The sequence below is a fragment of the Camelina sativa genome, chromosome 16, assembly GCF_030686135.1.
Source record: "Camelina sativa cultivar CO46 ecotype springtype chromosome 16, ASM3068613v1".
NCBI lineage: Eukaryota > Viridiplantae > Streptophyta > Magnoliopsida > Brassicales > Brassicaceae > Camelina > Camelina sativa.
Genome location: NC_141895.1, coordinates 5,958,061 through 5,984,892, shown reverse-complemented (window position 1 = coordinate 5,984,892; position 26,832 = coordinate 5,958,061). Strand labels below are relative to the sequence as shown.

General features: G+C 34.9%; 4 protein-coding genes and 1 pseudogene across 5 annotated transcripts; 1 reads left to right on the top strand and 4 right to left on the bottom strand.

Annotated features, from left to right (window-relative positions):
- Nucleotides 1-3,176: 3,176 nt before the first annotated feature.
- On the bottom strand, nt 3,177-3,767 carry LOC147925174 (uncharacterized). The gene has a single exon (XM_087492513.1). The coding sequence runs from the start codon at nt 3,765-3,767 to the stop codon at nt 3,177-3,179; it is 591 nt and encodes a 196-aa protein (XP_087348639.1).
- A 3,586-nt stretch (nt 3,768-7,353) lies between these two features.
- Nucleotides 7,354-8,758, bottom strand: LOC147925173 (uncharacterized; annotated as a pseudogene).
- A 4,142-nt stretch (nt 8,759-12,900) lies between these two features.
- On the bottom strand, nt 12,901-14,000 carry LOC104750017 (osmotin-like protein). Its single transcript, XM_010471747.3, has one exon. The coding sequence runs from the start codon at nt 13,807-13,809 to the stop codon at nt 13,060-13,062; it is 750 nt and encodes a 249-aa protein (XP_010470049.1). The 5' UTR covers nt 13,810-14,000; the 3' UTR covers nt 12,901-13,059.
- Nucleotides 14,001-15,072: 1,072 nt separating this feature from the next.
- LOC104750016 (inner membrane protein ALBINO3, chloroplastic) lies at nt 15,073-17,926 on the bottom strand. Its single transcript, XM_019238545.2, has 10 exons — nt 17,417-17,926; nt 17,220-17,330; nt 17,030-17,104; nt 16,878-16,938; nt 16,724-16,797; nt 16,520-16,624; nt 16,277-16,384; nt 16,080-16,183; nt 15,687-15,836; nt 15,073-15,583 (listed from the first exon to the last, which is right to left on the bottom strand). The coding sequence occupies exons 1-10, from the start codon at nt 17,798-17,800 to the stop codon at nt 15,361-15,363; spliced, it is 1,395 nt and encodes a 464-aa protein (XP_019094090.2). The 5' UTR covers nt 17,801-17,926; the 3' UTR covers nt 15,073-15,360.
- Nucleotides 17,927-24,281: 6,355 nt separating this feature from the next.
- Nucleotides 24,282-26,294, top strand: LOC104750014 (dof zinc finger protein DOF2.2-like). 2 transcript variants are annotated; one of them, XM_010471743.3, is made up of 2 exons: nt 24,282-24,634; nt 25,035-26,294. In XM_010471743.3, the coding sequence occupies exons 1-2, from the start codon at nt 24,581-24,583 to the stop codon at nt 26,028-26,030; spliced, it is 1,050 nt and encodes a 349-aa protein (XP_010470045.1). In that variant the 5' UTR covers nt 24,282-24,580; the 3' UTR covers nt 26,031-26,294. The 2 variants fall into 2 exon arrangements, with proteins under 2 accessions (XP_010470045.1, XP_010470047.1); XM_010471745.3 differs by having other exon boundaries at nt 24,343-24,833.
- Nucleotides 26,295-26,832: the final 538 nt, after the last annotated feature.

The following is a 26,832-nucleotide window of genomic DNA, read 5'->3' as shown; positions in this document are numbered from 1 at the left end:
TTTATTTTAACAGATATATTTGAATAAACAGGACTCAATCTCTAGAGTCTAGAGTGAGTAAAAAAACAACATTTCGAGTTAATAAGCGGCGAAAATTAACCGCAAAGAGAGCCGACCACTCTCTAAAACGCGTGCATGCTAATTAGAGCTTTAGCCGCCTTCAAATCTCCTACCAAATCTCTCGTTTCCAATAAACTTTTAGGCTTTAGATCTCACCATTATCCCCTACGTTTACTCCTCTAATTAATTAGTATTACTTTTTTGTACCATATATTATACTACTAAACAACTAATTTCAACTTTATTTCTATCATGCGGCCAAAACTAAAGCCAGGGGAAACCCAACCTAAAATTGAACTCTTTTTCTAATTAAAGAATCATAAGGACTACCATAGAAGAACATCAAAGTTGGATGGAATGTTATGTATACTACTTATCTAGTGATTTTTGGTTCACCAACGTTCCCAACAGTTCATTTTCTACGTATTATTCGCTAGAGTACCTTTTTTTGTTTGTTAAAGATTTATTTAGTTACTCTATTTTTTTTAGTTACTCTATATTGTTATTTGAGATGAGTCATATCCTACTGGGTTTTCTAAATCGTATGAATAATATATAGACATGCAGCTGATGTCAGTAAATTATAATATCTAGAAATTCCAAACCCTTTACTCTATTCACAAAGTGGATTTCTTCTAGATTTCCACTTACATTATGCTTGGTCCTAATTGTACTGATATTTACTTAAGATTTTTTCTCTCTCTCTTTTTTTTTGTCTGTGTTCCTTGAGAAGGAGGAAGGGTCAAGTGGGAAGTTACGAATCCTTCTAAGAAATTTGGTTAGTGCATTTAGTTAGTTAAAGCCAAACATTGAATAATCTTTATTTCTATCATTTAAACAATATATAATAAATCAGAATAAACATACATCTGCACTAATATTATCCAATACATCTCTCTTAATTTATTTTGGGGTTTTTTTACTGAATTATTTTAAGATTGTTGATTATCAGAGTTTAGAGTCTAGAACGGTCTCATTTCAATTTCTTAACAATGCATTGTCAATATGTCGAAAAAAAATCAATGCATTGTCAATAGATTTGTAATGCTTGGAATGGCATTTTATTTGTAAACATGTAAGAGATTCATATTTACCGGTAAATTTTAGAATTCAATATTATCTATTATCCTTACATTTACATACATCAAATTAAAAGTTGTATTTATATATATATATATATATATATATATATATATATCATGTCCTAAATTTGATGGCGTAATCAAAGTTCATGATACCGACAATTCTCACAGTGCTCAAAATGCTTATGACGATGTTCGTTTGCGTGACAACCCCACTCAATTCTCACTGAGTTGTTTGTCACTAATTATAAGTTGCTAACGATCATCATTAAATGCTTAAATTTCCTATAGTGGCTTTAAAAGTTATAAAAAAAAATTAGGTTTCAGGAGAGACAAACAACTCACCTAAACGAAGGCCCTCTTTATTTTTGTTAAAACCTTATTTTAGAAAAAAAAAATAAACGTGTAATTAAGTTTATCATATGACTTTAAAAGAAAAAGGTATTGAGAAAATAGGACTTCTTAAAACAAATTACGCCAGTAGGACATTTTGCTAATTAACAATAAGATTCTACATCCTTTCTACCGAAAGAAAAATAAGATTTTATATCCATGGGTGTTAAGGTTTTTGATTTTTGTTTTTTAAACTGTAAACTTCTGTTTAAATAATAAACTGTTTTGGATTTAATTTCCGTATAAATAAATATTATAATTTCTCTTTAAATAATAAATTTTTAAATATTTTCATAATACTTAATGAAAATGTGCATGCGAAAACGGACCTTCGTAGACTAACACCTCTTGATAAGATACCCGAACTTCGAGTAATTATTAACAGAACCAAAATATGTTCACAATACTATCCATAGTAAAAACTGGTTATATATAGTTACTAAAAATTTCTACGAAATCATTTATAACAAATATTACCAACGAAATTACAAAATAGTCACAAATTTAAAATAAGTTATTTTAAAACAAATTTGTAAGTTTATGTCAGAAAACAATTAAAAAAAGATACAGGGTAGATTTGTAGCTAATTTACTACAAACTTAAAGATTAAATATTTTGTAGCACTTCACTAATCGTAACAAATTGTAGTTTAATATTTTTCAAATAATAAAAATTGTTTATCCACAAACATGTTGTAACTTGAATCACAAAATTTGTCGGTTTGGTTCGTAGCAGAAATATCTACACTCAAAATCCCTCTTATACTAAGCTGCATGAAATCAGAAGCAGATACACGAAAGCGGAAGCGTTTGGAAGCGGAGAAGCGTGTTTTAAAAAAAATAGAGGAAGTGGATACGTATTAGAAGCGTTATATTATATATATATATATATATATTTACTTATTCCTGAATATGTCAAATTTAAGTATTAATATCTTAAATTAGATAAATAAAAAATATATAGTAATGTATATACAAACATCTAAGCCAAACTGAAATTAAAATTATTATTTTATATATGTATATATATATATATATATATATATATATATATATATTATGGCACATTTCCATCTTTATTTTCAGTCGGGCTCAAAGGTAAATCTTTTTTTTCCTCTGTTTCAGATCTAACTATTTCGTTTCAGATTTGACATTTATATCTAAGCATTTTTTCAGATCTGACCTTTACATCTGACCATTTCTTTTCAGATCTCGTCGCCGTCACCATTCTCCGATGTTTAAAAGGTAAATCTCTCGTTTTTACTTCTCAAATCAACAAAAAAAACAATTGGATTTTCTTTTATTTCTTAGGATCCAAAGAAGGGAATGCATATAGAGAAGAATCTATCCAGCGAAAGAAAGAGAGCGGCGGAGAGGTGGCGGCGGAGAGCAAAAACCTTTCTCTGTTGAAGCATTTTTTATTTTCTATTTCAATTTTATTTTGTATAATTAAAATCATTTTCGCAATTTAATAAACAAATTGTTTTGATATTTTAATTTAATCTTTTTTTTTCGTCTGAATAATTCATTATAGACCCAACCAAAGTTATTTTACAATGTATTGAAACATCTAAGTAGAACTACCAAAAAATGATAAGGATCGATAACAATCATCAGCAAAGAAAGAGAGACCAAAACGTCGTCACCCAACAGTAACGAAACTCTCTTGAATGAACAAATCTTGCAACCATATAGGATGCCCCACTGCAACATATGATTGTAGTCGATCCTCCCTAGTAACACTTTTAGCGATAAGAAATGCTCCCTTGTTTGCATTTCTATCCTCTTTCAAAAGTTTCCAAAAGGGTATCTCCTTTAAGCTTGCTAACAAAATCTCAGATTGAAACTTATAAGATGGCCAAGCCTCCGGTCTTAAAATGGCTTGTATCAGGTCTTTTTCCTCAGCAACGATAATGACTCTTATAATTTTGAGACTTCTAAGACTCTCTAGAGACCGCAACCAGCATTCCAATTCCATCTCTTTTTTGGAGTCTATAAAGTTGAAGGATCTTCTAGAGTGTAGTAAGACTTTACCTTCAAAGTTACGGAGAACCCAAGCAGCACCTTCCGAACACTTCACTTTATCCCAAGAGAAGGCGATATTACATTTTAACCAATGTCTATCTGGGGATCGCCAACTTGATCTTATCGGTCTCTCACTTGGGACATCGTGTTGAGCTTCTTCTTCTTCAACTTGTTGTGCGTGGAACCACTGGATCGTATCCTCTTTCATTTTCACTATCATCTGAGGAACTAAATAGGCCAATCCTTCGAAAACAAGGCTATTGCGGTTTTTCCAAAGGTTCCACAAGATCCAAGGGATAGTACGTCTCACATTACCTTCTCATGGGGCTTTGATTGCTGACTTCAAGATGTAGTAGAAGTTTTGATAGATAGAAGATTCACTAAAACCCGACTCTGGAGATGGAATATCAGAGAGAGCCCAAACCTGTCTAGCAATAGGGCAAATAAACAGTAAATGGTTGATTGACTCTCCTTCCATTCCACAGATTTGACATCTCTGGTCTAAGATGATCCCCCTTGTCAAAAGCCTTTCTGCTACGGGTAGAGCTCCACTCATTGCTTTCCACATGAAGATCTTTAATTTTGTTGGAGCGAGAGAATCCCAAATTAAATCTTTAATAGCATTCAGAGAGGGTTGCCAAGTTGCCTCTTGGATGGATTCTGCATTATGTTCCTGAGCCGCAAGCCAATAGCCAGACCTTACTGAATATTCACCAGTTTTATTGTGCTGCCAACACTTGTAATCCGGAGAGGAGACAACCGGTTTTATCTTCCGAATTAGTTCTATATCTCTTGGGAAAAAATGTTCCCGTAACACATTTAAATCCCAATATTTGGTTACCGGATCAATGAGATCGTTCACCATCATCTCCAGATCAATCAAAGGATTCTTCATCAGCGGAGCTCTCATCCGCTCATCCTAAAGCCACTGTCCTGTCCAAGCACTAGTGGAAGAGCCATCTCCAATACACAGTCTTAATCCTTTGACCAGAAGATCTCGACCATGTAAGATGTTTCTCCAAGCATACGAAGGCCTGGCTCCAAGAGATGCTTCAAGAAAATGTTGTTCAGGGAAATATCTACTCTTCAAATAAAGAGAGAAGAGAGATTTTGGATAGTGTAGCAATCTCCAAGCTTGTTTGGCCAACAAAGCTTGATTGAACACTTCTATATCTTTAAACCCGAGACCTCCCTGATCCTTTGTTAGACACAACTTATTCCAAGAAATCCAATGAATTTTCTTATGATTCTCCATATTGCTCCACCAAAAATCAGACATTGCACTTGAGAGGGTGGTACATGTAGATTTTGGCAGTTTAAAGCAAGACATTGCGAATACTGGCATTGTCATTGCAACCGTTTTGATGAGGATTTCTTTTCCTCCTTGGGAGAGAGTTCTAGCAAACCATCCTGAAAACCTATTCTTCATTCTTTCATGGATATACGCCAGCATATCTGCTTTGGAACCGCTAAAACACTCTGGGAGGCCTAGATAAGAGCCTACTCCTCCTTCATTGGTGATTTATATCTTGATCTTGATGTGTTCTTTCACCCTTTCATCCACTTTTGCTCCAAAATTTATGGAGGACTTGTGAGATTTATTGTTTGTCTTGTTGCTCTTCCATAAACATTCAAAATATTTTGGAGGACTTCACATTGAGATTCTTCTGCTTTACAAACGAACAGACTGTCATCTGCGAATAGCAAATGATGAATGGTGGGGCCTTGTTCAGAGAATTGTAGACCAGAAATTCTTCCTTCCCGTTCCGTTTTATTCAGGAGATGTGTTAATCCTTCTGTGCATAGAGCGAACAAGAAAAGACTAAGAGGATCTCCTTGTCTTAGTCCTCTCTCTGGAATCACCATCCCAAAGGCTTGACCATTTACTAAAACTGAGTACGAGACTGAAGTTACGCACATCATAACCCATCTGATCCATCGAGGATGAAACCCCAATGCTACCAATAAAGCTTGTAGATAACTCCATTCCACTCGGTCAAAGGCTTTGGACATGTCCGTCTTGACTGCCATGAATTCTTTCGAAGAAGAGCCATGTGTCCTCAAGCTGTGAACGATCTCATGCGCAATAATGATGTTGTCAGATATCAATCTCTCCGGAACGAAAGCAGATTGATTCTGGGAGACTATTTCTGTGAGTAAAGGCTTGAGTCTGGCTACCATGATTTTCAAAATAATCTTGTACATCACTGAGCAGCGGCTTATCGGTCTCATTTCTGACATAAGAGAGGCATTTACCTTCTTAGGAATTAAGCACAGCTGGGTGTAGTTCCATTCTTTATTAAAAGATCCATCCTTGAAAAAACTGAGAACCTCCTTTGTGATCTGATCTCCCACAATATTCCAGTATTTTTGGAAGAAGAGACCTGTCATTCCATCTGCTCTCGGGGCCCTGGAAGGACTGATAGCAAAGACTGCAATCCTGACTTCCTCTTTAGAGACCTCAACAAGAAGAGATTCATTCATCGCATCATTTACCCTTTGAGCCATATCTTGGAAAAATTGGTGGTCATCCTCCGATGGGTATGAAGATGAGAACAGATTCTGAAAATAGGAAGCAGCTACATCACCTTTAGAGGCCTCTGATCTATGCGTCACCCCAGCTTCATCAATGAGTTTCACTAGTACATTCTTATTTCTATCTGCTTTGACAAAACTGTGAAAATATTTGGTAATCTTATCTCCCAAGTGAAGCCATTTATCCCTTGATTTTTGAGACCAATGACTCTACTCCTCTCGATGAGCCAATACCATATCTCTCTTCAGAGTCGCCATTCTTGGAAAGGAAGGATGATGAAAAGCATGTTCCTTTTCAATATCTGCTTGAATACTGTTTATTTTGACCTGAGAGTTTGTACCATTTTCTCGTTTCCACTTACTGCGAGCCTTCCGGCATCTTCAAGACTTTCTGTAGCTCTCTGACCATACATCGAGGAAGAAGCTGACCATGCTTTCCCAAAGATTCTTTGACCATCAGTTTATTCAGGAGTCTCTTATCAAACCGAAAAGATCCTCTATAGGATTCCTGGGATGAAACCACTAAAACCAAGACTGGTCGATGGTCGGATCCCTTTTTTTCTAGGAAAGCTTGGTTGGCTGCCGGGAATGACTTGAGCCAATCCTTGTTGCCGAAACACCTATCCAGTTTACTTTGGATCCAGAGATCTCCTCGTCTTCCTCCCCACGTATAACCATTGCTTGTACTAGCAAGTTCCACCATTCCACATGTCTTTAGCATTTCTGCAAAATCCACAAAAGACGCCTCATTTCTTCTAGGACCTCCCAATTTCTCTCCATTATGAAGTATTTCATTAAAGTCTCCTATCATACACCAATCCTCTTGCCTTGGGATACCGATCCTAGTAAGTCTTTCCTACACTTCATTTCTGAGACTGCTATTAGGATTCCCATATACACAAGATAGAAAAACTTTGATCCCCCCATATTTACCTTAAGGTCTATTACATTTTTATCTACAAACAAAAACTCGACCTCCACTCCTTTCTTCTAAAATAAAGCTAGACCTCCACACCTTCCTACTGAATTCACCGTATATACATGATCATAACCCAACCAAGTTTGAATATCTACAATCGTATCTCTTGTATTCATCGTCTCCATTAATAACAGGATCTCAGGGAAATATTTTTACGTATTTCCATGAGACTTTGAACTGTCAAGTCTTGAGGCCACCCCAATCCTTGGCAGTTCCAACTCAAAATGCTCATTAGATGTTGGACAGTCCCCCAATTGGGACTACCTCATTTTTTTTGCGCCTAGCGACTTTTATGACCTTCCTTAATATTAATCCCTCCTTTCTTCTTCTCAATAACTCCCTCTTGTGACCCTGGTTTGAAAGAGACATCTCCGGAGACATTTTGGATATCCAGAGGTTTAGGGGTTCTTTTTTTGACATAGGTTCTTTTCCTGCCAGTCCCTTTTCTAGACTTTGTCCCGGAAGAGCCAGCTTCATTGAAGCCAACCGCATAAGCCGTTGGACAAGTCTGAAAATCCGAGGAAGACATAGAATACTCAACTAGAGAAGCACGATCAAACCCTTCTACCAGATTCAAGGACTTCACGCTATTCCTTCCTGCCTGAATAGCCCCTTCCATTAGTTTCCCACTACCTCCTGACCTTGAAGAAACCTGTGAAGACAAGTCTGTAGAATCATAACCAAAGACCAGGCCTTTCTGTCTATTTTAAGTCCGAAGAGATAATCGGTGCAGGCTCCAAACGGAGAATTGTTTTCTGAGCAATTAGATCCTTTTCTGCCTCAGCTACTAATTTCTTAACTTTCTTTACTTTGAGAGCTTTTTCTTCAACAGTAACTAATCTCAGATATTGCCTCATACCTTCTAGGACATCTGGAGCTATTTTTGGTTTTCCTAGGATTGGATGAAGCCCCACTTGATCCTCTCTCAAGACGCCAAAAAGTGGATCATCTTCTTTAATAATCAAAGTCGGCTTGACCTTATCAATCTTGCGACCCAGCTTCTTATCAATAAGTTGATCCTGAAGTTTCTTGTGAAGCAGGGGGCAATCCTCATCTATATGGGTGAGCCTTTGACAATTGTAGCATCTCTTCTGAACCCTCTCATAGAAGAAGAAAACCGTTGTGGATAAACCTTTTGGTAGATTAATGACCTTTGATTTACGAAGAGGCTTCGAGACATCAAAACGAACTTTTACACGGGCGAAATCCTTATTTTGAGGTTGATTAGGATCGAAAACAACTTCCAGGACCTGACCTACCAATTCTCCAAGAAGAGTAGTTGCTTCCTTCGTGTAGTAGTTGATAGGAATGTTTCTAATTTGCACCCAAAGATGGACAAATTGAAGAGAATCCGGAGAGGGATTTTCCGACCATCTTTCTAGAGCCAGACCCCATTCATCATAAGATTGAAATCCTTTCTCCAAGACTTCAATCAAGTCATGTTCCTCTTTAAAGATGAACTGGAAGCGTTCCTTTGACAGAGTGACTCCCCGAACTCTTCCTATCTTCTGCCATTTCCTTGGCATATTAAAAATCAAACTAGACATACTTTGGCTCTTGGGATTCAGGATTCTACCGATTAGACTCAAAACATTTTTCTCACCAGAGCTGAGTTGAGGAAGATCTGGCATGTCAAACGGTACATCTTCTTCCTCCAGAGACATAGCTTTCATAGCTTTATCCATCGCAGCCGATATACTGACTACCCTTTCGAGAACTGAGAGATTAGATCTGTATCTTTCAGAACTAGAACTCTTAAAGTAAGCGGCAGATTTTCAAACTAAAACCTCCACAAGAGTGAAGTAGGAAAACTTTGAGGAGAAGAGAGGAAAAATCGAGAGAACTGACTCGATCCGTTCTTGAAGGGAATAAGAACAAACCCTAGTTGGCAAAGGATTTTATCCAAATAGATCGAAAACCAGATGAAAACGGTGAGTTTCACACTTAGGAAAAGAGTTTTTCCAGACAATACTCTATTTCCGATAGCTTGAAATACTCTATTAGAAAAAGAGGTTACTAAGCCCATATGAGGGAATTCTTAAGCGTTGTTATTATAATAATTATGATTTGATGATTTATTTTAATTTAGTCTATAATCGCCAATTTTTTATTTATTAAAACTACATTTACCTGGTAAATTTGAGGCTATATGAAGCTAATAGTCACGCAGCTTCCAGTCGCTCTGTGTATCAAACATACACAGGAAATCGTAGCAGATTGTAGCATTTGCGCACAAATTGTGTAGTTTCTAATTTGTAGCACTTTGCGACATTTAGTGACGATGAGTAAATTTGCTACGACCAAATAGTTATTAACTTTTTTTTGTCGCATATCTGTAACAAATCTCTTTTTGCTATAATCATCATGATACCTACGGAATTATTCGTAACTATATGACAAGTTTTTACTAGTGTATATGCCTGATGAACTCTTAAGTAATTTCGTTCGCTGCTTTATTTATAGAGTCATTTAATTTATCTTTTAATTGTCCATTCAATTGATGCGTTTAAGTGGTTTAGCTGCGATTAGAGTTGCTGAGCTGAGAAGTGGTCTGGCTTCAATTTTTTTTTTTCTATTTTCATCTGTAAATCAAACATAGTGAGTTGATTGGCATTATAAGCATTTCAATCTTATAGTGGAAGCTGCATGCAAGAATACATACATGCAGAGATGTATTCAATGGTGGGAAACATTTGACCGTGTGCCAAAACAGACAACAAATGTTTCAACGGAGCATCATATTATTTACCTCAATGTTGAAGTAGGTTCATTCCATACCACTATACTATGCCACGTTAATGACCATCACCAGTGTAAAAAGGTAATCTATTTTACTGATGGCTGTCTGTCACAACTGCACCTCTATCCACTAACATGGGTCCGCCACTGGATAAGTTGGCAATTTTTTAGTTGTTGTTTTCTGTTGAGTAAAAATATTTCTTTCTTTTTAGCTATATGAATACTAGAGTTTGCCGTATGGAGAATCGACACAAAAAGATTTATGAGTCTTTTTGAAAGACAACAATATATCGTGGATGAAATTTGGTAAACACTGCTCTCAATCGTGAACACCCAAAACAAAGAATAACCCCATCAAATTCCAAATGTAAGAAAGTAAGGGTGAATGGTAGGGTAAGTCAATGAACACAGTAAATCACGTTTAAATTCAGCTCATCCACTAGTAGAAAATCTTTTTTTTAGGAGAGAAATATTTTTTGAAAAAGAAAACAAATTTGCTCAAGAAAAAAGAAAATGAAACAAGAAAAGTAAAAAACACAACATATTTGCTGAACAACACGACATTTTTTTAAAAGTTCAGAAGGTGTTATGGCTCGGTTTAATTTGTGAATGATAACATGACGTGCATTTTACAAACTTAAATGAATTTAGAAGCAAAATAAAATGCTAACATGTCGACATGTAAAAAAAAAGCTATCAGGTTAAAGGACTAGGAGGTGAGTAAGGTAAAAGTAAAATAGACTGATCATAAACTAAAGACAATGCGAAGTTACTAGTTGATTGTGTGATATTAGTGAGAGCCTATCAAATTGCCTGCATCAGCTAAGTGCCATATCTATTCCGACTTCGAAAGGTCAGCTTACGTCTCACCGCAAACTCTTCAAAAAATATTCAATAAATTAAAGTGGAATCCTAATAAATATTTAGACCTACATAATTAATTATTGTTAATTGATCGATGCTCAAATGTTTTTGTGGACCAATTTGCATGCGATTGTTCGTCTTTTAGGACATCAGGAAACAGGAAGACCGTATGACGTACTTCACGGTCCGCACAACACACACCACTTGTTTCCACTTTTAATCTCTAGTCTCTTCTTTTTTGTTTTGTTTTGTTAGGTCAATTAACTGCTCGCGAGATCTCAATGCTTTCAATCAACTATTTTTAATTTGTTAGTATTCTCTTAATGGTATTTTATTAAACAACAATCTTTTTTTACCCACAAGAATTAGCATATACAAATCTCTCTACATGACTTTTCAATTTGGATGTGACTCTATTCAATATTAAAATTTGCATGCTCATAGAGGAGAAATTGTCAGTGATTTTTTAACGAGAATGAAAGTTAATAATAATGAAATAATTTTCGTTAAAGATTTAAATATTTTAAAGGTTAACTATAATCCTATTTTATTGTTTAATTAGAAATGAGAACACCTAAAATAACTTCGCATTTCCTATGTTTATTATAACACAAAACTGAAAATTTGCGGTCTAATTATGCTTTTAAAATAAACAAAAAACACAAGCTTTTGTCGCGTTTTTTAAATATTTGTTTTATATGCTTCTATGCTTCCGTGGTGCTTCTCTGTGTTTCCAAAAGATGTCGATATCGTTTCTAGATCTAAAACAAAAATCGCACTTCCAACCAAATTTAAAATTTACATGCAACTAGGTTACAGGTAAAGGTAAAAATAAGTATAGTTTAATTACTATTGGGCGATTGTGGATATGGTAGGAGACGTACGTTTTAACGGATTACTTTTGAAATCTTTGAAGAAGAGTAATCTGATCTGAAAAATGTCTTTTCAGCTTTGGTAAAGATTGAACCCCCAATTTACAAAAAACTAAATAAAAAATAAGAAGATAAAAAAAAACTAAAGATGCCTTTGTAAATAATATATATATATAAGAAAAACATACACGTAAACATTAGAAATTAAGTTTTAATCTAAAGCTATAACTTTCTTTTGCAATTTGACTAGAAACACACCTAACTGGACTACACCAAACGAAGCAATTAGACCAGTTGTGCGAAACAAACTAAACAAAACTTCCTAAACGGACAACAGCTTACCTAAATATATTGTAGTTGTTCATCTAAATGAGAAACGAGGAGACACTTTTTTATAGTACTAGTTTAAAATGGGACAGAAAGAGTTTGAGACGTAAAAAGCATCATGCTTTTAAAGCAGTTTGACCTACTAGTTAAAAATGTTAAATCGATGCCCCCATGTATATCTAAAAATCTGTTCATGCTTTGCTCTGCAGGCAACTTGTGACAAAGAAAAAGTTATGTTCTCGTTTTATAGAAAAATTTATTCAAATGTTCTCTTTTTTTTAATCCATGAAAGTGGCTGGTTTTATGGTTTCACTGTTCACATGAGTTTGTGGCATTGATTTGGAGAACAATATTGTAACTTTGTCTTTTATAAATAGAGATATTTAATATATATTGTAATTTTGATGTTGTGCAGACTTAATGAGGATTAGCCAATTGTAGATCTTTTCTCTTTCTTGATTATCCAACGCTTACTATTTACCACAGCACAGAGCCGGTCGGCCCTAAGCACAAGCTGGTGAAACATGTGTTTGTGTGTCTCGAATGAATATATTTTATCAGTTTTAAAATAAAAGGAAATTTTCATTAGTCTTTAGTGGTAACGGGTTACAGAAATGTTACAGAAATTCGTTCTTTATCGGTTTTTTCTTCTGCAAATACAAAATAGCCACTGTACAGTTCAGATTTCTGTTTTTTACAACCGAATAGTACTTGCATAATTGTTTAGCAAATTATACAACGGTGAGAAATTTTATTTACATTTCATATATTTTTGAAAATGTGGAAACTCGTTAAATAAAATATCTACCGACAAACACAAAAAGATAAAAAAGTGAAAGAACAAGACACAGCGTTAGCCTGCATGCCTCGAATAAAACAATGTACTCTTTCTCTAATATCGATTCCAAAGGCAAATATCATGCTTTTCAAAATGGTTTATTCTTCAACCAAATTATTTAAAATGTTAACATTCTATTGTGTGAAAGTTTTAAGTGTTTAACAGTGAACCAAACTAAAACGAGAAATAAAGAGAAAGCAATTTCAAGATAAATAATACATAATTTCATAGTTGGGACTACATATCTGAACCGGGAAATGGCAAACTAAACCAATCAGAACCAAAGTAATAAAACCAAACGAAGGCAAGATAGATCGGTACAATATCATAAAGTAGAGACACATAACTAGTGGCAGAAGATGACTTTGAGCTCTCTAGGAGAAGAACAGTCATGCATAAGCGAAGGACTATCATGAGCAAATGTGAAAGTCGAAGGACACGCATGTTTGAAGAACAACGAATGGCTCGAAGCCTTACACGTGTTAGGACTATTGTAATGGCCTTGACAACACAGCTCGTCTGAATGGAAAGCCTCACACCCACTCTTACAGGCCACCACGTGTCCAGCGTGCGACCGGACCTGAAGATGACCCGGACACGTTTTCAGAAGATCTTCACGACAGCCAACGACGGGACAGACACCATGGCCTTCGTGGGGAGTCACAGTCATCGGAACGTTGTAGCCGTCGACGAGAGAGACGCCGTAAGAGGAGAAGTCTTTGTGTCCACCGTGGTGGAGGTCGAACTGAGCGAGAGAAGCTGGTGTTGCACCGCCGAGACCGTTGCATTCGAGGCGGTTTCCGCAGTCTCCGGTGACGCAGGAGAACTTGCCGTTGTAGTGGGCGCAACCGGTTCTAGCCCAGATGCGACCGGACCAGTGTGTAGTTGGGGCGGAGAAGGAACGGTGAGTGAAGGTTGGGAGAGCGAAGCCACCTTTCTCTAGGACGGGGTGGCCGGCGTTGGGCTGAATAGCTGGCCAGACGGTGAAGGGACAGTTGTTGACGACGGTGAGGAAGAGACGGCCGCTGTCTGCGGCGGAGGAGAAGGAGATGAGGAGGAGGAAAGAGGCGGCGAGAGGAAGAGAGGTTTTAGCCATTGTGTTTTTGCTTTTGGTACTCTTTTTGTGTGAAAGATGTGACAATGCGACGTGTGTGTATATATAAGCTTAATAGTTCTTTGATATGCATGATGTTTTGTGGTATTTGGAATGACTAAAGTACCCTTTGATGTTTGTGGTAGTTAGGCAATGATTTTAGCATGTGGGTTTAAGGAGATGGAGGGCTTTAATGTCAGTTTATAAAGTTATGAATATTGGATTCTATGAGTCAAAAAGTTTCAAACCTCTTTGAAGTACATAGTGATGGCATATTCGCAATCGGTTCGTGACTGTAATGAAGCCTTTAATTTGTTTTCCTTCGTTGGAAGATTAATCCTAAGGTCTTTATTTGGTAAAATATCACTATATTGGATGGTTGGAAAATGACATTTATAAAAATATGCTTAGCTGGTTCCAACAAGTTTGCTTTTTACTATGATAGTAACCATGTAGACACCAAAGGTAATTTTTATATCAACGTTCACAAATCACAACTTCTCATATATCATGTTTACAAGTTATTTATTATGAGTGAACATAATTACGCTTACAGTGTACTCATGTCATTTGCTATATTAATCATTATTGTGTGTAGTGTCATCTATAAAGGTGTTATTTTTAAAAAACCTTGTTCTATTAAGGTCTATGAAGTTCTATAAATTTGTAAACATTTTGACGCTTTATGACTCATGGCCGTAACAACATGACAAGTTTCTCTAGATATTAGTGTGATAAGGCTAGACTGACATGTTATATTCGTTCAGATTAGTATATAAGGGTTCTTTGACAACCACATGAAGACGACAAATGACAAGAACAACAAAATAAGAGTGTTTTTGTCTCCTTAGGCAACTTCGAGAATTTGGAAACCGTGCTACCCTTTCTTGGACCTAATTTGGAAACCGTGCTACCCTTTCTTGGACCTCATTAGCCCAATCCCTAATGTTACTTCTCTCTATATTTATCTAATCCATGCCCAATCCAAAGAGGCAAATGTATCTTTGGCAGGATGTAATTGTTGTTTTATTATACATTGGGAATTGTATGCTCTGTTTATTAAACAAAATAACACTAACTAGTAACTACAACTTGAATTTCATTTTCCAAGTAGTTTAAACGAAGCATAGATTACTAAAGTAACTAATCGTTATTCGTTCCACACATTCAAAAGTTTACCGTGTTTTGAAGATGATTTAGGAGTTCTTCTGTAAAAATTGTATAAAATGTAACATCTATGAAAATTCACAAACGATATGGTACGAGTTTACAACAAAGGGCTAACAAAATTTGAAGTGGACATGTTGAATGTCATAGTAATACACACATTTACGTTAATACATTTTGTAAAAAAAGAGAATCACAGAAATACAATCAATTTACTTTTGATCAACTACTACTGCACGTAACTTTAGAATGATCTTTTTATGCCCTAATTTTTAGATATTGCCGGACTTTGTGTGTGCAAAAGATCAGACTAAAGTACAACATTTAAATCTCTCTGACTCTCTTTCTTTTTCCCTTGCTTGCTAGCAATTTTGTTTGTTTTTGGTTCTATACAGTGCGTTTCCTTTTCGATCTTTTGCTTCTTCGTTGGACAACGTCAGGAAGCGGCTTGCTTGTTGTGCTCGAAGCTAACGCTCCTTCACGAGCCTCTTCTTCCTCATCATCCGATCCTTCTTCTGATTCAGATTGATTATCTACCAATTCAACTGTATCTTTCGCGACTGCCTTGTTCTTCTTGCTGCGCTTCTCTTGCTCCTTTAATTGTCTAAATCTGTTGTAGTCCACAATACATTTGTCGGTAAATTGACAAACTTGTCAGCAAAACATTTGATATGGGAGATAGAAATTCTCCAGTAGAAACAGGATCTACTTACCTTTCGCCAGCATCGTCAGGCTGAGCAATAGATCTCTTTGCCCGTCCCGCACTTATTATCTTGCTTGCGTTTTCATCCATATTGGGCTTTGCACCACCTAGTTTACGCAGATATACTTGTTGGGCAGTGCTAAGTACATTATTTGTGAACCTAAAACCACAGAATGGCTAAACATAATCAGCAGCAGCAGTAGTGACAAGTATAAAAAAAGACATATATACACATATAAATCATAGTGTTGCCACATAATATAGTCATACTAGATAGTTCCTTAATCCAACAACAAGCTTTTTATTTGTGGAATTTTTAACCCATCTTATATACATTTTGAGGATGTGATATCAATCTAAGATAAAATGGGTAGATGAGAGTTTCAAGGTGAGAGAAACCAACCAATAGATAGATAATCCTGATGGGACAGACAATGCAAAGTAACCGATCATGAGAGGAAGAAACTTGAAAACAAGAAGCGTATTCTTCTGGGCTGGATCATCTGTCTGACAAAAGAAATGATATATGGCTTCAGAACAAGCATATCAAAGTGTTTTAGTTATATGAAAGAGAAAAAAGAAGCTCGTGTTAATTCTCACTTGAGGAGGCTTCATAATCTCCATTGACACATACTGGGAGGCAATAAGGAGAACAGGTAGAACAAGATAAGCTGCAGTGTCGTACCATCCCAATGGTGGATGCCCGTCCTGCACCAGCGAACAATATCAGACACCAATATGATAAAAGGTTGATCGCACAGAGAAGATTCAGTTGCATGAAACATAGAGTTTAGTAATAAGATAAGTATCACATGAGAAAATAGAGTTTTTTCCTTCCATTACCACAAACGGAAAAAGCCACGATACGCCGGATCCACTCTGTCGAGCAGCTATACTTGTTGGTCCACCCAAAGACGGAATCCAAAAGAAACCTTCTGTAAAAAGCCCCTGAAAGAAAAACAAAATTCAAGCACAAATTGAATTTAAATTACCAACTAAATTATTTGGTCTCTAGTTGTTTAAAAAGAGACATAAGGTATATAGTACCTCGTTAGCGACGTTGGAGAGAGCTTGGTATAAACCAATCCAAACTGGTATGGTTGCTAGAGTTGGCAAGCAACCTAACATCAAAACAACAAGAATCAGCACAATTGAGGAAGCAAAAACTGGGATACAAAACTCATAACTTCTAGAGAAGTACCTGCCAATGGATTAACACCAGCTTGTTTATACAATCGTGACGTCTCTAGCTGTATTCTCTCCTACATATCCCAAAAAAAAAAACAGAACAAACAGTCAGATTCAAACATCAACAAGTAGTAACTCAGATTCTAGCCAAAGAAAGAACTTCACCTGATTGCCTGCGTAACGTTGTTGAATCGCTTTAATCTTTGGTTGAAGATTTTGCATCGCTAGTGTTGATTCAACCTTAAGCCAAAGATTCCAAAACCCATCAAACAGTGCTCTCAAATTCTCATTCAATATGTCAAAACTGAATCAAAAGAGCTGCAAAGTTCTACTATACTCTTACTCACTCACTCACCTGTTGCTTTGTCAAAGGATACGTCGCAGCTTTGACGATAAGCGTAAGCAAGATAATCGCAAATCCATAAGCGTAAGGCACATGAACTGCTGTGAGTCCATCCTTCAAAATCTAACAATTCCAAAAACACAAACACTTAAAGCTACCAAAAAAGACAATTCCAGAGAGATCGGAATTGAGCAATCTTAAAAACTCACCTTAAGCACCAATTCAATACCATCGGAGATAAAACCAAACCAACCACCACTCTTCTGCACGGCGGTGGGATCAGTAGATACGACGGAATCAGCACCAACCACGGCGGCGTCGGCAATTGTATAGAGAAAAGACTCAGCTCTGGTGAGAATCGCTCCGATGTCTACAGACGAATCCAATCCATGGAGAGGAGGAATCTCGTTTAAGCTGAATCGTACGGTAGTTGAAGTAGTGAAGAGCTTATTATTACTACTCCGGTATGGTAGAAATTGAACGCTTCCTCCTCCGGCGTTGCTCCCGCCTCCACCGTAGCGAAAAGATGATGACGGTTTAATCAACGGCGAACCGAAGAACGAAGACGGAGACGAGACTAGAACTCTCGCCATTGGAGGAGGTGGCTTGAGAGAGACGAGGATGAGAGGAGAAGAAGATAGAGAGATTTTTATTTATTTTTATTTTAGTTTTACGAATTATCTTTTTTAAAATAAAATTGGAACGACGAAGAAGCGCGTGAGTGTCTTTTCATATGGTGGAGATTTTCTCCAATAATAGGAGTACACGTGGCAATGTTTCCAACGTGGAATATATCGGTGCTTCCTATAATTTGGGCTTATTAGGCCCATTATCTAATACCCATTGAGTTCGGTTTTTGGTGTCTAAACTTAAACCTATTTTGCATATAAGAAATGGTTCGATTCCATAACAAAAGTAAAAAATTTCGTCTGGAGCCTCTATAATGTCCAGAAACAGCTATGTATGTTCAATAGATTATTATATAAACTATACATATCTTGATGGTAAACTATACATTTATCTTTGTATGAATACGAGCCAGTGTAGTAGAATGCCTCAACAACAAGAAGATACAAATATAGATGTATAGTTTATACACACACCCATCGGGCTTCAAATCTCGTATACAAACAAATTCGCAATGCACGATTGTTACTTGTAACATTTGTCGGGTATTGATCTATAAGAAAACATAATAATTTTAAAGAAGTGCAATTATTCTTTGATTGACTGATGTAATTATTTGATTTAATAAGAAAATATTTAAACCTATTAATAGTACTGTTCATTCAATTTTCAACGTTGTGCCTATTCAAATTAAAAGATTTGAACAAGTTTAAACTCGAATGCTTTGTGAACGTATGGCAAGCTTTATCACAAAAATTATAAATAGTGAAGAAAAAGCTGCGTCGTACTCTCTTTCAATTAGTTGACATCGAATCTGATTCCCACACCACCCACCTTTCTTACTTTTATTTCTTGTCATTATCAATTTCTTTGCCACGTGTGTTATTTTATTCAGTTTTATAAATATAATAAGCAATGGAACTAATCTGAAACATTTCTTGAGATCCTCCTTATTACCCTATAAAGATTATCCTGATGTGCCCGGACCTTGAACCTCCTCATGAGAGAAGCCATAGTTAATCCCTCAAGAAAATTGTATCGAACACTATAACTTGATCGAGATGTCTACAAATACAATGAGCTAAGCCTAAGTAATGGTGGTTTCTAATGTAAGATAGTCATAAACCATGCTAAGTCCTAAGGGTATGTTGAAAGAACAAATAATATAGATGCCTGATGCTTCCGTGTTTTGAGGGAATAATCGAATGTGACCGCAAATGGGACTAAATAAAATCTTAACGAAAATGCTCTCTATAGCTAGCTAGTGTTGTATAGATAGACTTGTGTGCTGTGCTAAGGATATATGGTGATGAACTTTGACATCTATGTTTTCTAGCCTATTCAATGTCGTGATTTAGCTGCTAGCATAATTCTCCGAACCACTACCTCAAAGTTGGTATTAGGAATTCCTAAGGAGTAAAACGAACAAGGTTTTAAATCATGTTCATAAGGTATTCGTTAATGTAAAGTGTGATACAACTTGTATGGTGATTGAAGAAGAAGCTTTAAGAAGCTAAGACTGAATCTTAAAGACAAGCAAGAGAAGAAGAAATTGCAGAAGCAAACAAGAACCAAAGGTGGCTTTGTTCAAGTGTTGGAAAGCTTCTCAAAGAAACAGAGGGTTACATATATTGTGTTAGCTCAGTGTCACGTGCAGTCACACGTGAGGTGTGCTTTAGGTCATTACACGGAGCTTCATGTCTGTTTCACGGTGAGAGTATAAAACAGGAGCAGCCACGCCATTGGGTTCTTGGTCCAGTCCGTTTCTTCTGCGGCTATGCTAAGGGTTTAGAGAGTGAGAGATCTAGAGAGAGTACAGGAGATAGATGTGTTCTCCGTTTCTAGGTTTTCTCTGAAACTCTCTTCTCTTCTTCTCTTTTTCTTCATGTAATCTCATGGTGTAATGGGGTGTGAGAGCTAATCTTCATGTAAACCACATCGGAGGTGTTTTCCGATTCATTAGTGGAGGTTGAGAGCACCGTCTCTCCCCAAACGTAGCGACTGCGGTCGTGAACTGGGTTACCAAAGTTGTTGTGTTGTTCTTGTTGCGTGAATCGATTGAGAGGTCAAGTAAGGATTGAGGTTGCGATTCTCTAACAGTTAAGTTCCTCAATCTCTCGATTAGCTTCAACTTGATTAATGATCTTTGGCTTTAAGTGCACACGCATAAGACTCTCAAAGTATCATACTTGAATAAAATATTTTCCACACCAACTATATTTCACAATCATCGACCGTGCACCAAATAACTGTAAGAAAAAACCTTTAAAGTTGTTTTCTTTTAATTTATAATCAATTGAATATATTAAATTTCTAGTTATTTTTTTTTGGTCGGATTAAATTTCTAGTTATTTTGTGAATAAGTATATGTTGAATAAAATTAAATCTATGTTGTTATTAATCTTTCTATGTTTGAATAAATATTTTATTTCCTAATTTGTTTTATAACATAACGACGCCGACACATAGAACTTTCAATGCTAAACCCACTTTTCGATCGACACGTAAGCATAACATGGGTAATAATTCGTCGCTAAATAAAAGTTAATTATCTAAAAAGTAGTCTAATTGTATGCACTGACGTTCATGATCATTTACTTTCGTTTACCAATCCGAATAATATATATATCATACTTCCTTCCCTTTTTATTACTTATCCTTTTAAAGTTTTTTTCACACAAATTAAGAAAATAGATAAATATTCTATTATACTATTATTTGACTATTAAAATTTTAAAGAATTTAATTTTTTATTCATTTAATAAAGGGCAAATAAAATAATTTTCTAGTTAAAATGACATTTTAAAGTAAGAGCGACAACTAAAATGAAACAAAAAATTAGACATAGAATGACAAAATTTTTAAAAGGGAAAGAGTAATCTTTTAACTTGGTTGCATTACTCAGGCTTTCATTGAGTGGATGCACAAGTAATTACGTAAATTCATACAAAGTTATAAGTGGTACAAATTATAACCACATAATGAGTTCTTTAGAAGGAAGTTATGTAAATTTGTTCGGCAGATGAAGCAAATGATTAATTATGCCAAAATCTTTAACATTCCAATGGAACGCGATGTATGAAATTGAAACGTAGTCATATTGGATTCGTTATCGAGACTTACACTATTGCTCTAGAGAATGTTTGGACGAAAAAGAAGCTCCTAAAGCAATAAATTAGTTTACGTTCATGATTGAAGCATTGACTTCCTCATTTGCTTCCCTAGCTAGCTAGATCAAAAGAAATTGTATCATAATTTTTTTTTGAAATGTAACAATTCTAGTTTTTTGTATAAAAAAAATAAATCTTTTAGTCGAAAGAAATTCTAAGAATAATATATATGGATTAATCCGATTTGAAAATGAAGGGAAAAAAAGATAGAGATGAGAACAACAAAACGGAGAAGGATAAGAGCATATATAGAAGAGATGAGTGGGATTATGATTGAAAAGGTTTGGTGATGATCTCATGCATCAACGTAACGTTAAAGATGATTTGTTCTTAGGGTAATAATGCAACATATACGCCATTTTAGGCAATCTCTTTCTGAAAAAGATGTTTAGCATTTATATACGAAACGACTGATTATTAAAGATACGAGAAGAAACTCGCTAGGGAAAAAGAAAAAGAGAAGATAAAAATGTAGAGACAAATTGAAAGATCTCTCTTTTGTTTTTCTTTTTCTTTATAGATAAAAATAAAAGTTGGGACATAAATTAGAAGTTGTAAATGACAGGTTTCATCTTTTTCATGCTTTTTTCCTTTATTTCTATTCGTTTGATACCGAGTAATGTTAATATCTTCATATTAAGATTCAGTCATTCTTGTTAAAATAAATGTTATTATATATTATTGAAATATTAATATTCATAAGGAACAAGATTACTATCATAGATTTTGAATGGTGATGTATAGCAGTTTCTATTTTACTTCCGTTTAGCAGTAGCATACACCTTTTTATCAAAATAATAACAATAATAATAATAAACAAAATTTATGGGTATTTGTAAATTTGGCTTTTCATAATTATTTTGCCAATGAACTTTTTCTTCATACATTTTTCTTTTATTGATATATATATATATATATATATATATATATATATCAATCTACAAAAACTCTATTTGTTCAACATTTACAAATATATATATATATATATATATATTTGTAAATGTTGAACAAATAGAGTTTTTGTAGATTAATTAAGTTGATCAACCAAAGTAATTACATTCGAGTCTAATATTTTTGTTCAAATGATTTAAAAAAAAAGATTAAAAGGATAGATTTGATGCTAACCATTCAATGGTGGTTTTACTGTGGCTGGTCAACTTAATTCATTTGTTATATTGCAAGATTACAAGCCTATATACTTTCAAATGACATAAATAATTAATATATTAAAAAAATAGATTCAATATTACACCATGGCCAGGGAAAATACAGGCATGTAATAGATTGATATCTAATTAGTGAAGGAAGACGAAAACGACAGATCAGGGACAAGGCTAGTCTTGAGTCTTGACCCACAAAGATACCCTAATTAAGCTTTCATGATTACGAATCTATATGATAATGAACCCTATTAAGAAAAGTTAATATATACTTAACCATCAATGTACAATTATATTTACGCACACATTTAATTATATGCATAGACAGCATAGTTGATTAAGTGCACTATTTGCATAATTATGAAACATTAACCAAACGTTAATAGTTTAAGTTAACAATGGTCTAGCCCTGCCGTGGGTTGGTCTAGAAAAATATGAGGTATTTATTTGGGGGCACGGATATGTAATTTGCTACAACATCAAACTAAAGTATACAATTATATTCAATGTTCTAAAATACGGACTATTCGGCCATATATACGGTGAGTATACGGTAAACGGTGACCCACTGTACCGTTTATAGTCTATTCGTTTTAATATATGCGGGTTGGTCTAATTCGCTTATTTATACGGCGTATATACGATCGATTATACGGTTAGCTCATAGACGTCCGTATTTTGTTTTTTTTAAACCTTCATTCAAGATATAAAACGAAACCTATAAATTGAAGAAACCCTAAGCATTATTCGTTTTCTACTGCCGTGACACTTTTCTCAAACTTCATTCTATATTTAGAGAGTCTTCAGGTTTTCTTTACTCCTCTTCTCTTGTTTTGATTATATGATCTTTTTCTTTTTTGCTTTATCATGTCTATAGTATCGTTGTTGTCTCGTTGATTATAGAACTATAATACTTAACATCGTTAAAATAAGTTTGAGTTTTGAATTTTGATACTACAAGTCGACGGGGAAGAAGAACTTGAAGATTAAAATTGGTTTATTTTTCTGTTTACGTTTTGCTATTTCAATTATTGAGTTTTAGACTACTTGGTTTGACAATTTCATAAGTATTTTTGACAATTTAAGGTTGATATACTATTGGTTTGACAATTTCATGAGTATTTTTGCAGAGATTTTAATATTTATTTTGTTCTTCTATTATATATATATATATATATTTTTTATATAATATATTTATAATTATTCATATCTATATATATTTTTGGTAAAATATATTTACCGTATATATCCCATATATACAGCCGCGTGTACAACTATACGTTAAACGGTGGTGCACCGTCCCACTAGCGCCTAGCGTATTTTAGAACATTGGTTATATTAAATAATAACCTGAAAATCTAGTAACAATAATAAGACTTTTCTTTAATTTTATTTTGTTATAAAGGCTTATAATTTTTTTTTCCTGCTAACTGAATTATTATTATTTTGTATAATTTTGTAAACATAAATTCTGACTGATACAAATATATAAGTGCAACCAAAAAGATAAGTACGAATAATATTTAAATATAGTGTGTGTTATTGATATAAAAGCAATACTATTTATGCAGTATTGACAAATTCAGAATAACCAGACTCCCAACATTTTAAAATTCTGAACTACATAAAGCACTAGACTATAGATCTAGTGACTGATATATCTAGTGACTGGATAGACCAAAAAGATGATTTGCATATGGTGAAAAAATGTAATTAAAAATTGTTTGATTGTACAACTTTTCGCAAGTCCTTCTTATCACTAAACCAGTTTATCTGAACATTTCCCTAACTTATTTTACTTCGTGGTGAAGGTAAAACTGATATGATTGTAGTATTTTATTATTGATAAATCGCTTAAAGCAAATCAAGGTCTTTTGGTTGTCTCTACTCTCTAGAACGTCTTTAATTTATTTATTAGACCTTGTAAATCATATGGAAAATGTACATAAAATATATACACACATACAGTATATATAATATTTATATTTTAGATATAATTCGACAGAGAGAACCTTATAGGCGAAGAAATGTCACTCCACTCAAACCCTAAAAAGAGAATCACAACAAAATCAATAATATATATATATATATATATATACACACAAATAAACAATGCATGAGAGTGGGAAATATATATAAAAAGAAATAAAGCGTGAGAACATGACCCATGTTTAGAAAAGCATTATGTTCTTACTTTATCTTTGTGCTCATTCTCTATCATCATCTTCTCTCTAAACCTCTACTCTTCTCTCTTTCCCTTTTGGTTCTGTGCTCTCCCTCACATCTTCTTTAGCCTTTGGTTCCCTTCTTTCGTTTTTATTTTGATTCTCCCACCATTTTTGTTCTTTTGAGTTTTAAAGATCCATCAAACTTTATTAAAGAAAGAAGAACAAAGAGATAAAAGGGAAGAAGAACAATGGTTTTTTCATCCGTCTCAAGCTTTTTAGATCCACCAATTAATTGGCCACAGGTTCTTTTGATCTTCCATTACCTAATCCTCTCTTTCTTTACTTTCTTTTTGTGTGATTTTTACCTCTCTTAAATTCTCCATTGATTGTTTTGATTCTTATATTAATAATTTTGATTCATTTTTCTAAAAGATATATTCCTATTCTCATCTTCATTCATCTTTACTCTCTTCTTTTTTCAAAGTTCCAAAACATATCATGGTATTTCTTGCTTTATAATCTCACCTATATCTAGACCAATTACATACTATATTTTCTTGTACGATAAAAATATCAAAATGATTTGACAATTATTATATATAAAAAATTAATAGAAAACCAAAGATTGATTTAATTTTGAAGTTTATGGTTCTTCTTTCTTGTACTATATATGTGATTGATTTTTTTTTTTGATGTTTGCAGACTACGAATTCGAATAATCATCCTCATCATCTTCAGCTACAAGAAAATGGAAGTTTAGTTAGTGGCCACCACCAGGTACTCTCTCACCACTTCCCACAAAACCCTAACCCTAACCACCACCATGTTGATACCACAGCCGCCACCAGCGTTGATCCGGGAGGTCTCAATGGCCAGGCGGCTGAGAGAGCAAGGCTAGCTAAGAACTCTCAGCAGCCGGAAGGAGCCTTAAAGTGCCCTCGATGCGACTCAGCCAATACTAAGTTCTGTTACTTCAACAACTACAACCTCACGCAGCCACGTCACTTCTGCAAGGCTTGCCGCCGCTACTGGACACGTGGTGGTGCCTTGAGGAACGTACCTGTCGGTGGTGGCTGCCGGAGGAATAAAAAGGGTAAATCCGGAAATTCAAAGTCTTCATCCTCCTCATCCCAGAACAAGCCATCAACGTCTATGGTCAACGTTACAAGCCCTACGGCTACTAGTAATGTCCAGCACCAAACAAATACCCAATTCCCATTTTTGCCCACTCTACAAAACCTCACTCAACTCGGTGGTATCGGTTTAAACTTATCCCCCATTAATGGAAATAATGGTGGAAATGGTAACACTAGCTCAGGTTACTTGAATGATTTAGGTTTTTATCATGGTGGCAACACTTCAGGTCCGGTCATGGGTAACAACAACAACAACAACAACAACAACAGCAACAACGGGAATAACATAATGACTTCTCTTGGATCAGCAAACCACTTTGCTTTGTTCGATCGAACCATGGGATTATATAATTTCCCTAACGAGGGCAATATGGGATTATCTTCTAATGGAGCTACTAGGGTTTCGCAAACTGCTCCGGTGAAAATGGAAGACAACCATTTGGGTAATATAAGCCGGCCGGCTTCGGGTTTGACATCTCCGGGGAATCAATCCAATCAATATTGGACAGGACAGGGTCTCCCCGGTTCTTCTTCAACCGATTATCACCAGCACCTTATGTGAGTGTTACTTTGCCGTCGGATCATCCATGGACCTCGTTAACGGTCCAATGCATATGGAAAAACTATAAGGTATATTAGAATGGGTTTGTTATAGTGATCATTGGGTGCATATAGAATCAGGTGCACAAAGAAATATTATTCGTATTGTGTGATTATGAGAACTTGTTAGTCGTGTGAGTGTCTGTCGAGTTTGTGTTTATTGATCAATTCGTATTCTTCACTTGGATATTCATAAAATAATACTAACTTTTTGTATGTTCTTATATATTTATTTTTTTCTGCTGAATATGTGTTTTCTTCTTCTTTCTGGCTATATATATGGGTTTGGTTTCTAAGTTCTAGCTAGGAGTACGTGAGAAAAGCGAGCCAACCAGCATAATTATAAAGGATTTTTATCATTCACTGCTTTCTTTTTTCAAAGTTTATATAGTGAATAATTTTACGGGACCAATCTTATAGGATAGTGCATAAAGTAAAAGAGTGTTACAGACTGACGAATTTAATCATACAATTCCGTGTCACTCTAGAGATAGTAAAGTTTTAAAAATTACCAAAAAGCTTTATATTTCTCACATTTTTAGGAGCTTTTCCTTTTTCTTTTTCAGTCCTTAATAAAGATCTGTGCATATGAAGATATGCATGTTATACGTACCACGTTATAATGTTTACTTTCCAGTATTAAGATTCCGTACGTACATACCTTTTTAAAAAAGACTAAAAAAATAACCCTTACTTATCATTTTAACTGTGAATACTGAATAACGTAAATTTAGGATTTATTTCACATATATGTATTCTGGAAA